Consider the following 13,623-nt stretch of genomic DNA (forward strand, 5'->3'; position numbering starts at 1 on the left):
TTTTTAATAATTTCAAGAGTATTTTGGAAAGAAAAACACACAAGTGTTTAATTTGACACATGATGGTAGTATGGGGGGCCCTAGTGTCACTTTTAGAGTTTGGATGCGTAAATGAAAAAACGGTTGTAGTACATGGGACTATAGTTTCTTAAAGTTTATTCATCACATTTTGTTCTTACAATTTTTGTGAAACTTTAAGTGGACTTTTTAGTAGTTCGGGGAAAAACATGTTTCACAACAACTTTGTTTTCTATTCTTAAGTCAAAGATATTAACAAACAACCGAAAACACTCTTCAAAACACAAACTATTGTCACATTTATGTCACATCATAACATTTTTTCAAACAAAAAACACCTCCCCCCTCAAGAAAAAAAGAACACATTAATAAACATACCTTTGTTTTTCTAGGCAAGGACTAGTTGATTTATTTGTTTGAAACAATAACTTCTTTTAGTTTCAATAATCACATAGGGGTGGAACTTCAAGGAATGAGATTTTTTTTTTTTTAATGGTAATCAAAGGAATATTATAAAAAAAGCGTAAGACACCCTAAGCATACACGGAGTATACAAAAAAGACATCAAAACAGAAAAAATAAGAAAAACCTGCAAATGTGATTATAATAATATAGGAAAAGAAAACAAGCCTCTCTTTTTTTTGGTATTTCTAGTTTAATACAAGAACTTCCATATAACCAAAATAAAGAAGGAACTATCTCATGCTGGAGTTCTTAGGTGGTAGACAAATAGCCATTTTCCATCATGCAGCCCCTTTTGCAAGATGACCAAATTTAAGTGAATTTAGCCAAACTCTAGAGGCCTGTCACCAGAAGAAAAGATTAATATACATTCATTGTGCGACACAGTAATTGCTCGATAATGTATTTAAACCCAAAGCATAACTATAAAGCTGCTTCATTCTTTTGAAAAACGAACTAGATTATTTGAGTCCAGATTCACCAAATTACAGATTGGAAGCTAAGCGATTGAACTAAGTCAAAGTAATTTAGATATTTGGTGCTTTGAAGTTTATGAACATAATTGAATCAATCAACTTATTCACAGATTATCAGCATAATTCCAAAAAAAGTAGTCAATATTCAATTGAAATACCCTAGAATCACTTGTATAGCCCAACCCTATTTAATACACAATCAATGTGGGACTTAGCACATAAATGCTTTTATAATTCATCAATCCAATGTGGGACTTAAGTTTCACAATCCAAGGTATCAAAATCCCCTCCATTCAAATTCATGACATCTTTTTCATAGTCCACATCAAACTGTAGTGCCCCAACACTATATGGTGTTATTGGACTCCAATACCATTTGTCACATCATAGGGAAGCACTAGTCATATATGTTTTATACCTCAAATGTGGGACTTAAGTGTCATAATCTAGGGTATCAAAATCTCCACTCAAATTTGTGACGTCTTTGTTAGGGTTCACGTCACACTGTAGTACCCCAGCACCATATGGTGTTACTAGATTGGCTTTGATATCATTTGTCACGTCATAAGGAAGCACTACTCAAATTTGTTTTATACCCGAAATGTACTAGTTAAGTTATAATTAAAACACCCTAAAGTCATTAATACAATCCAGTCTCATCTAGTATACCACCAATGTGAGACGATGTATAGACACACCTTTATAATCCACTTGTCCAATGTGAGACTTAACTATTACAATTTTGGGTTATCACACCTAGTTACAAGTTACGGCAAAGGCCTAAGTAGTTATGTTTTCAAGTGGAAGTACAATTGTCTTCATCAATTGGTCATATGCTTTATGGTGATGATATTTCAAATTTTTGTGGGATGAACAACATGAAATAAAAATTGGTGTTTCTTATGTATTTTTAAGTTGTTTCAAGGTTAGAAGATAACATTTACCTTTCTTTGATAGGTAATCAAGCGCATATTATAAAAAAGCGTGATGCGCCCCTAAGTATACTGGAAGTATACACAAGGACACCAAGTAAAAGAACAAAAGCAAGAAAAACAAAGGAAAACCCAAAACCAACAAAGCAACCCAAAACAGACACGAAACCCAAAAACCCACAAGGAACCCTACACCTTCTTGCCTTTACCACAGTTGGACCCCTCATAATTAATAGAACTCTTCAAGTATGTTATCTATAGAAGATAACATTTACTTTATAAACAAGGTTAAAGAATAACTAAGCAAAACGAGCATAGAAGCCTAAAATATTTTACAAATGTCTGGAGTCTCTCAGTACAAAGTCTGGAATATATCTAACATTATTAAGTGTCCTCACAATGGCTTACCTAAATTTTATGGTACATATTCCAATGGATTACCTAGCATCACTACCCATTAGAACAATACCAACATTATTGGATTTAAACGTGTCAAACCACTACATATTCGGAAACATATAATATGAGCAAGCAGAATTCAAAACTCAAGAGTCTATGAGAGAATATGTACTTAAGGAAACTGAGAGAGAAAATCTACACTAACCTAATTGTCATTGGACTCATCATTGACAACATTGACCAAGTCCGCGAAACTTTTCTGATTCTTTTCATCTTCAAAATCTTTTTTCAACACCCTGCAAAATCATCTATAGTGTCATTTCTTATGACAATAATAACACTCCACATCTTTTGCATCTGACCATGATTCTTCATCCTTTAAGATTACCTACTTTCGTCATTCTTCCACTTAGACTTACTCTTTTTGCACATTGGCTAAAACCTTGCCACAAGCCCATCAACCTAATCATTGACATGTATTCTTCTCGTCTCATGTGACAAGAGAGTTTCAGTCACCTCTTCCAACTCCAAAGAGTCTTTCCCATACAATAATGTTGTAACCAGGAGATCATATGAATAGGAAAATGATGCCAACAAAAGTATCACTTTATCTTCTTCCTCAATCTTCACTCTAAAGTTTAACAATTATGTATTCGACATGTTAAACTTGTTGAGGTGCTCAAGTTGATCCATATTTTCCTCCATCTGTAATCCATATAACTGCTTCTTCACGTACAACTTATTCATCAAATTCTTTTGCCATATACAAACTCTAATTTCTACTAAATTGTTTATGCCTTCTCTTCATCAATCACATTATAAATAACTTCATCTAACAAATTAATACGGGTTGCAGTGGCCGCTTTGGCATCCATTTCTTCCCACTCACAACCGTCTGTCTGTTGGGGTTTCTTGGCCTTTCCTGATAATGCCTTGTATGCTACATGCTTAATCAAAAGATCTTTCATCTTTCTTTGATAAAGAGAGAAATTGTTATTACTATTGAACTTCTCAACTTCATACTTGGTGCTTGCCATATTTACCATAATCTTCAATTTGAATACCAAACTTAGCTCTGATATCACTTGTTGTACAAAAGATCATAGTTAAGGTAATTAACACAGCAATTACACATAAGAACACCAGAATTTATGTGGTTCCCTCAATGTGAGGTATGTCCACAAATAAAGGCGATTGTGAATAAACTCATTGACACATAAAAGAGATTCTTCCCCAAAGAAGAAAACAAAATGACAAACTTTTCTTTGCATGGAAACAAGCGGCAATTGGTCTCTCTCTATTTTTCTCACACTCAACTTTCTCTTGTTGCGGCGCCTCCGACAAGAAACAAAGACGTTTTCTCTTATGCGATCCCGCAAACAAAAGAAAAGAAGTTAAGCAATACTCTTCTTTGCTGCAAAAATCAGAAGGACCGAAAACATGCTTTTGTAAGCCTGAAACTCTGTACAAATTGACAAAAGAACACCAACATACTCCTAAACCATAAAGAATAGTAAGTGAGATCCATTGGCTTGATGTTCAAGTCACAAACGTCCAACACTATGTTTGATAGCATTACTCATATCATTAAGAGTGTTTGATATGTGCGTGATTTGGGATGATGCAGTCCACCTAGCCCTTCCCGTCATTACCCTCAAGAATGATCACAAAACTTCTTCGCCCTCTACCTCTATATTCAGATAACTCCAAGAAGTTTCCCTAAGAATTGTTTCTTCTCTGCATCACATATGCAAAGCCACCGAAGCGAAACGTTCTCCAATTTTCACGTACCGTCTCGCCTGTAGTAAGAAAATCCCATGCAATCAATAGCCAAAACATGGTCTGCCAAGCCATGATCACTGATCTAGAGACCCTTCTACTTTGTTCAACCATTTGAACGCCTCCATTCACATCAGACTGAATCTCAAATGATTTAGATTCCACGTAAAAGAAACCCAAGTAACCCATCGCTAATGCTAACAGAAAACAAACTCAACTACTTCCGGTTACAACTTGCTTCCAGTGACGGCCAGAGAGAACTCTCCTTCACAACCTTGTCCCATACTAAAAAGTTAAAATTTTTGCTCCATAATGGACATACTAAAATTTCCACTCCCCTTCCCTTCTCACTCTAGAGGAATACAACAAAGTGCAAAAGGAAGCCAAAACCTCCACCTCCCAATCATGAGCCGCACGAATAAAGCTAACATTCCATTGAAGTAATCCACTAGAGGAGTCCAAATAAACTGCAACAGACGCATCCAAGAGAAATGTTATATAAATCCGGGAAAGCTTCCTTGAGGGTCATCCTTACGCACCACACATCATCCCAAAATTTGATCTTGGACCCATCTCCAAGCTCAAGTTTGGTATGGCTACAAAACAACCTCCACCCCTTCCTAATATTCTTCCCAAGCCCCACCCCATGCGTCCCGGGGGATCAATAGAATACCACCCGCCCCAAGCACTACCAAATTTAGTGTCTACAACAACTTTCCACCATGCCTCTCTCTCATGCACATAACCGAACAACCACTTTCCTAAAAGGGCCGTATTGAACAACTTCAAGTTTTGAATCAACAATCCTCCCTCAGAAATAGAAGAGCAAACTTTGGTCCAGATAACCAGGTGATATTAAAAATCTTCACTTGTCCCTCCCCATAGAAAATCTTGTTGGAGCTTCTTTATGCGATTTGCCACTCCAGCATGAATGGGGAAAAGAGACAAGAAGTACGTAAGTAAGTTGGAGAGAGTGCTCTTAATATGGGTAACCCTACCACTCTTAGACAAATACAACATTTTCCAACTAGCCAACCGACACTCAATCTTTTCCACAATGCCAGCCCAAATAGACTTAGCCTTGTAACAAGCCCCCAGCGGAAAACCAAGACACTTCAAGGGTTGGCCCCACTTCAAGGGTTGCCAGCAGCCCATCCACATTTTCCACATTACCCACGGGAACCAAAACTAACTTGGCCAAATTAACCTTTAACCCAGAAACAACTTCCAAACATACAATTAAAACACACAGATGGTGAAGATGGTCAGGGTTGGCCCCACAAAAAACCAAAGTATTATCTGCGAACAATAAGTGAGAAATATTAACCATATTGGAGGGCCTAGAACCCACAGAGAAGCAGAAGACCCATGTTCGATAGTAGCAGTAATCATTTTACTCAAAACCTCCATAACAACTGCAAAAAGAAGAGGAGACAAAGGATCACCCTGCCTCAACCCACGAGAGCTACTACAGAAACCAGACAAAGTGCCATTGACCAAGATGGAGAAACGCAACGAAGAGATGCAGTGCTCTATCCAAGAACACCTTTTCTCCCCAAAGCCGCACCTTCTCAACATATACAATAAGAACTTCCAGTTGATGTGATCATAGGCCTTCTCAATATCCAATTTGCAAAGCACCCCTTGTTTGCCACACTTGTTTCGACGATCCAAACATTCACTAGCTATGAGAATTGAATCCAGAATTTGCCTACCCATTACAAAAGCATTCTAAGGCTTTGAGATAATCTTCTTCACAACCCTTCTTAATCTATTAGTTAGAACTCTCAAGAACCAAGAAAGGACGTTGGAGGAGCTCAAGTCTTTTTTCTTTTCTTCCCTTTTTTTTTCTTGGACTGCTACGTTTTAAGCTCCCTTAGTGAATACTTTTAATGATTTTCTTGTTCTTTTTTCTTCTTTTTCTTAGGCGTTCTCTTGTATATTTTATGTGTATTATGGTTGTGCTTGCGCCCCTCTACGCTCTTTGATATGATTACATTACTTTTTTTTGATACGCAGTGTTGTATATATCCAAAAAAAGCGCAAAGCGCCTCTAAGTACACAAGAAAGTATACATAGGTAGCCTAACACAAGCCCGAAAACACAGCCCAAGATGACCCAACCCAAAAAACCCAACAAGAAGCCCCAGCCAAACAGAAAACCCTAAAAGAGAACCCAAAACAAAAGCCCACAATAACCCAACACCAGCCCTAAAAACCCAAAACACAACCCAAGAAGCCCCAGCCAAACAGAAAACCCTAAAAGAGAACCCAAAACAAAAGCCACAATAACCCAACATCAGCCCTCAAAACCCAAAACACAATCCAAGATGACCCAGCCCAAAAAACCCAAAACCCCTAATATGATTACATTACTTATCAAAAAAAAAAAAAAAACCTTTTGGTAGGATTACCCAAGAGGTTGGCTAAAGTGGTAAGGGCATTGGTCTTGATAGCATTTTCATTAGGTTTAAGGTTCGAATCCCTTTGGGTGCAAACAATTTCTTAGGGCTAGCCCACCAGCGAAGCTGGATTATTACCCGATTCGTGTAGAGGGAGCGATTTGCACGGTTCCGAAGTCTATTCAACAGAAGTGGGTACACGAAGTGACTTTGCCTTAGAGAGCTTTCTCGTCATAAAAATAAAAAATAAAACTTTGGTAGGATCATGTATCCTCTTAAGATTATGAGACCTATTCTTTCTCTCTTCATGAATCCCAATTTCCTTATGAGAGGATTATTTTTGCTTATAAATAAAGCTCATGCAATAGGCTTCTTTTTTTTATATATAAATAATGTATATTCAAGCAATGCGCAGAGGGGTGCAACCCATGTACACAGGGAGTATACAAGAGACCCCTACTCCGTAGATAAAGAAGTGCATAAGTCTATAAATTCAGAATAAGATGCATATTGTATATGCATGCAATAGGCTTATATACCCCTACTCATGCAATAGGCATATTGTATACGCATTCAATATAGACCCCTACTCATGCAATAGGCTTATATGCGCATATTGTATCCTATCGGTAGTTTGAAGTTCCATAAGAAAAAAGGAGATAGGTTCATTGTATTTTCCAAAGAGAAACATTTGTTTTTCAACACTTGTGGATGTATGCAATCTTGTCAAATCACGTAAAATTGAGTCTTGATTCTTGTTGCTGCTTTTTTGTTAATATTTTCTTGCATTTTTTGCTAATTCTAACACAACCTAGTAACATCAATACATCATGTAGCATTGGGGTACTATGATGTAACATGAGCCCTGACAAAGACACCAAAAATTTAAGTGAGGGTCACATTAGATGAGTGGATTGTGAATGTGTTACATAGTGTTAAGTTCCATATTAGTTCCTTAGTTGGTAAGACTCGACTATTTAAGTGATTTTAGGAAGCTCCAATAGTGACTTTGACTAGTCCTCTTTCAAGAACCATCATCAATCCTTATCCTCCAATATTGATTTGTCCACTTTATCCAAATTTCATGTACATTCCTTGCCCTTAAACATAAGTTTTTCCCGATTGAAGTTTCATCATCTATTCCTAGTCCTCAAGTATCACAATGTTTGGTAATACCTTTCTGAAAGTGATTTCGCTATTTAAACAATAAAAAAACTTTTCAAACAAAGTTTTACATGTAGCTCCCACAAAAAAACACTTTTCAGTTTTCGTTTTTGAAAACACTTCTCAAAACACTAAACACATTTTAGAAAATAAAACACAAAACACTTCTCAAAAACTTCTCCACCTTCATATAAGAATGTTTTGAAAACACATGCTCAGTTTTTGAATGCAAGTGAAAAATACCTTTGAAAGCGAGGTTCCGCCTTTCAAGCACTAAAACACTTTTCAAAACACTAAACATTTTTCTTAACTTGGAAGAACCCGACTCTACAACCTTGCTCATAGGTAATTTACTATGTTTTCTAGTTAACCTCTCATCTATATCCTTCATATGTTATTCCAAGTTAAAGGAGAGAAATCATGTGGTTCAATTGTAAGGCCCGCCCACTCAAATGAATGACACTATAATGCTTAGCTCCTGTCAATATGGTGCAAAGACGGTAATCATGTTTATTTCCAAATCTTCAAAAATTTGTTCTTTCTACTCTAAAATCAAGACAAAGCAAACCTATTTAAAGACGAGGTTGTTTAATATTATGACTTTTTCTTATCCCCCAACACTATTATTGCTAATATATAACGAATTAGGTCCTTTTAAGAAATAACTTTTTTTAATTAGAAATTAAATTATAAAATTTTCAGCCTTTCATATACCATTGCAATTGCAAGACCTAGTATTCCAACTTTTTGAGTCATTTCTTTCTTATGCCCACCTCAATATTCTCTTACCATCCTTTCTCATGTCACCATTTAAATCTCACCTTATATTAATTCTTTCAACAAATCTCGAGTTCAAACCCCATATTTTCCTAGATTCAAATTAATAGCCAAATCTATTTATAGATGAGGCTTTGCATTGCAACGGCATAACCTAATATCACATTTTCTGGTATCCAATTGTCTTTCTTTTTTTAAATAAATAATCGAGGTATCATTAAAAGTGTAAGGCACTCCAACTAAATAGGAAGTATGCAACCATTGTCCTTTTCTTTTTCTTTTTGATAACAAGGAATCCCTTCAAGGCAGACCCACTTAATGTACCCACCCCTGTTAGGTACACTTCGGACCGGTGTAAAGCGCCCCTTCTACATGGATCTGGTAATACTCCGGCTTTGCCGGCGGACTGATCCCAAGAAATTGTTTAAACCCAAGAGAATTCAAACCTTAGACCTTATAGACTTCCACAAATGGTATGAAAGCCAACTTAATAACATTCAATGGTTCAGACATTACATCAAAACACAGGCTTCGATGAGGATTTAAGGAATTTATGTAAGATTGTGACATCCCAAATTGAATTTGTTAAAGCATTTTATGGACATATGCTAAGTCCTAGATTAAGCATATACTAGGACGATCTAAGTTATATAATCGATTACAGAGAATCTCAATTATTATTAGTCCTTTTGGATATTGTTTAAATGTTCGTTATGCATCCCAGGAACATGTCTACAGGAAGATCAAGATGATGGTGGATATCCAGGGGAGGACAAAGATGATGGTGGGGGTAATATAGTGTGTGTGTGTTAAAGAAGGTGTTGGTGCCCTTGCAGGGGAGTGGGGAAATCAAACTTTTTGTTTAATATTTATCTTAATTTTTTTCTTTTAGGAGTCTTTTCAATGACTATTATATTACCTGCTAGGTCAAGACTCAACCAAAAGAAGCTCAAGTCTATATGGACTTTATCCATGCCATGCCATGCACCTTCTTCCCATTCCAACTGGGGAAGGGACGCTCCAATTACAAAGGAACTACTATCATCCACTAGAAGCACATTATCATTGGCTTTTTTTTTTTATATATATATATAAGTAATGAAAGTTATTCATTAAAAAGCGTAAGGCGCCCCTAAATACACAAGCAATATACACAAGAGGCTCTCAACAAGCAAGAAACCCAAACGATGCACAAGCCCTACATTATCATTGGCTTTAACATCAAATGTTAGTGAGATTGACATATTTGAAAGTTCTTATACTCTACAATACCAGCATTATTTCACAATTTAATTATATGGTTCTTTCGTCACCGGGGATTCCAGCAAAAAGCTCTCAGAACAGCAATCCAAAATGCCCTTAATTATTTGGCCTAAATTTAATATCAGGATTGAAATTCTGCGTAGTTTTTAGCCAATTTAGTTTTTCCTCTTATTTTTATATTTATTTGTGTTAGCTCCATAAGGCCTCCACTAGAATCTGTCCGGCGCTTTTAACAACACTAATCAAAATGACAATATCAATTTATGTTGCCTTTTTATGTAGAGGGTGTTATCAACGCTATCTAACTATGACAAGCTTAGAAGATAATTTCTCAAACTATAACTTCTCTTAGCAACTATACTCTTGCAATTATTCTGTCAAGTGAATGGCATAACAAACCTATTCACCGGATTGAGATCTCACGCAATATTGTGCAATAGCTCTAATCTGAGTCATTCCATGCCACATCATCAATACAAATTATAACTCAAAATTTTCTCTCATTTTTCAGCTGCCAACTCTACTTTCACCATGACCACCATAACTACACCGTCACTGTCAGTCTACCACCACCATCAATGGCTTTCCTCTCTCGCTGTATAGACAAAGGGATAACCGGCCACCCTTATGGATGCATGTGGCCAAAGAGGATAGTTTGGCAACCACAAGTCACTAGATGTGGTTCGACCACCCTAAAGATCAAGTTGGGAGTGGTCAAATCACTCCCTTTAGCTACTAGAATGGTTCGGTCACCTCAAAGACCATTTAGGGGTGGTCGGACCACCCCCAAAGACCAAATAGGGGGTAGCCAAACCACCCTTGTGGCCAATCGTTTGTTCATCTAAACTAAAAGTGGTTCAAGCCATTCATCTAAAATGAACAAACTAAATTAAAGCTACTAGGTACCATATCCTATGTAATACCTAAATCTCAATCCCTATTAACCTATTACCATCCCCTAATAGAAGCAGCTAAGTTTTAATTTATGATAACAAAAGCCTCCTATCATAGGTAGTTACTCTATTGGGCCTCGAACTAAATGAGAAGGATACGTCCAAACTAGAATTTCAAAACACACACCAAGGCGCCAAAATTGGGTCATGAGTTAACAAAGTCCCCACATCCAAAATGAAAAGTTGGGAGAACAGTTGAACCGACCTGCCTGCCAGAATCTACCCACCCGTAAGGGTAATGGGCAGCGGATAGCAAGGGTGGATATATCCGCCCGCCAAATTAATATTATACAATTGTCTATTTTATATAATAATATAATAAGTAAAAAGAGTTTTTTTTTTTCTATCCCCCTTTTGGTTTTTTTATCATTCGAGAGCCTCTTCATTTTCTTGTATAGATTATATGTGCGCTATTGTCTGATTTTTTTTTGCTTAATCGGATGGAATAGCCAAAATTACCCGCCCTTAGGGCGGATACGGGCGGATTCAAGCCTCAGGTGGATACCAAAACTGCCCCCCATTGAGAGAGTAATACAAGGACAAGGTCCAGGTAAAGCTGAAATCCGCCCGTAAGAGGTGGTTCTCTGCCCTAGACAAATGCACTTCACAGAGACATACAATCCAATACAAAAATCCCAAGCCTGAAACCTAAAATATGCGAGCGCACTCTACCACAAAGAAAGACAACACCTCAATCACAAGAACCCCCTTGCATACGTGGAAAGTCGTAGAAATTTGGATAATTCGTTGCAACTTACCTAAATTAACAATCTTTTATTTAACGACCTCATCCTCTCATCATTTGAAACCGTTGGTAGACATTTTAAATTTATAATCACACACTTGACATACCATTTTCAGCTTCAAGAACCATACCATGCCAATTACAGTTAAAATAAAAAGAAGAAGAAGAAGAAGAGCAATTCATACTAAAATCAATAGAGTTGCATAAATTACACTAGGCTAAATGCAAACCACAGTAACAGATACACTAGCATATTCACAGCAAAAGCCCCAAAAACTGTTGGGCGGTCCAAGAGCAATTACAATTAACAAAATGTATATATTCCAAGGCCTTCTTCAAACGAAGATAATTTCCAAGTGGAGGATAAGCATATTGCTGGAATTGATTCCATATGAAGAATGCAGAGGCTTCCCTGCGCATCTGACACCGAAACCCAGCTCCAAGAAACCGATATTTTAGTGAGCGCATGGTGTCAAACAGTGGCACATGACCGAAGAAGACCATGCGCGATTAGACCCACCGCCAACCAGAATTGATTTGCTCCGTCAACTAGTTTGGAAGAATATAAGGAGCAAAAAAATATCTTGGAGAAAGATATTTAAGATATTTCTCTAAAAAAGTAAAAAATAAGATATTTCAGATATTTAAGATATTTAAGATATTCTCCTTTGTATCTGACTCAAACCTAAGCTAGGACATGGACATGGACATGTGACCGTGCAGAAAGCAGAGATGGAGCACAGAGGGAAACGACATGGATGGAGAGCGAAGAAGTGAGGACTTCGCGCGAGCCGAGAGAAAGAAAAGAAATTGGAAACTTTGTGAAAAAGAGTGTGTGCAAAAAGTTCAAGAAAGGCCAACCTCTCTGTACTACAGAACTCGTAGAGCCTTCCTCGGTCGGAGAAGATCAGGAGCGCCACCTCCACGTCGCAGAGCACAGCGAGCTCGTTAGCCTTCTTCATCAACCCGCCCTTCCGCTTCGAGAACGTCACTTGCCGGCTGATCTTGTCCTCGATTCGCTTCAGCTGCACCTTCCCCCTCCCCATTTTCTCTCCCTCCAAAACCCTAACCCTCGGATCTTCTCCGGTGAGGATCGGATCGATTCGAATAGAGTCCACGATTTTTCTTCTTAACGTCTTTGTTTATTTTTTTGGGCCTCTTTTAAGTATTTAGATATTTTAGATAGATAGTTTCGAAAATAGAAATCGCAGCATCTTTATCGCGAGGACTATACTCTTCCACGTGGCAATCATCCCTTTTGCGCGTCCATGATCAGGATGAAAAAATTAGCTGCGTGTCAGATCTTATGGACACGTGTCGCAAACCCTGGGTCCTAGGTTTCGTCATAGGCTTACTATACTAAGTCCCGTCGCGGTCTATTTAAACGATAACAGTGAAGGCCCGTACAGAATGATTTCCAGGCCGTAGAGCTATATCGTGGATGCTTACGTCATCAATAATTTGATTGTTCCCCACTAGACCCGGCCGTTTCATAATTTCATTTGTCTCTCTCTTGGCCCAGACATTTTTTATGGGCCTTCTTAGATACTTGTCTCCCCTATAAAGTGTTCTGTCCTTTTAAAGAAACTTCGAGCGCAGTAGTTTTAGCATCTTCCGGCCTACCCTTTTGAATAAATAAATAAAACTATTAGTTTTTGATTTTGGTATAAAGCTTCATTAAATTAAATTAGGCTAGAAGATTTTTTTTTTTTTCAATTTAGTTTATTAAATTGATATTTGTTCTTAGAATATGTTTTATTACAAATGTACATTATAATCATATGCTCTAAAAACAAATATCAGTTTAATATATTAGATTGGAGAAAAGAAAATTTTATCCTTAATTAAGATAAGCGACATTGAGGTGGTCAAATTCTCGAGTAGGATAATTTGAGAAGGATAATCTTAGAGGCGTGCTAGCCTTAAGTTTTGTGAGACATTGTTTTAGATGTGTGCTACATATATTGAGCAACCATTTTTGTGATTGGAGAGTCTATTTTGTGGTTAATATTTTATCTTGTTGTATTTTACGGTGTACATAGTGTTTAAATAACGTGCTAACATATACACTACTGAATTTAATATAAACCATAAAATAAATCATTTCGGTTTAACTTTAAATAGAGAAGCAACCATCATTGATTTTCTCATATTTTGGAAATAATTTATAAGAAATTGAGGGCAGATGCCAATTACATTGAACATCTTCTATTTCCTATAAAATTATAAATAATTCATCGATGTATGCTTGTGT

At 37.0% G+C, this 13,623-nt stretch overlaps 1 protein-coding gene across 10 annotated transcripts in view; it reads right to left on the reverse strand.

The window, feature by feature from the left end:
* Positions 1 to 12,546, reverse strand: part of LOC132187924 (MADS-box transcription factor 14-like) — an 81,668-nt gene extending 69,122 nt beyond the window's left edge. For 4 of the 10 annotated variants that reach the window (XM_059602351.1, XM_059602361.1, XM_059602374.1 and 1 more), the window contains exon 1: positions 12,231 to 12,543. In XM_059602351.1, coding sequence (XP_059458334.1) covers positions 12,231 to 12,415 — 185 coding nt within the window. In that variant the 5' untranslated portion in view covers positions 12,416 to 12,543. Of the gene's footprint in view, positions 1 to 12,230 lie in introns of all 10 variants that reach the window. The other 6 variants (XR_009440854.1, XM_059602356.1, XM_059602364.1 and 3 more) reach the window with 6 other exon arrangements.
* Between the last annotated feature and the right edge of the window lie 1,077 nt (positions 12,547 to 13,623).

This window comes from Corylus avellana, chromosome ca1 (assembly GCF_901000735.1).
Source record: "Corylus avellana chromosome ca1, CavTom2PMs-1.0".
In the NCBI taxonomy this organism is placed as follows: Eukaryota; Viridiplantae; Streptophyta; class Magnoliopsida; order Fagales; family Betulaceae; genus Corylus; species Corylus avellana.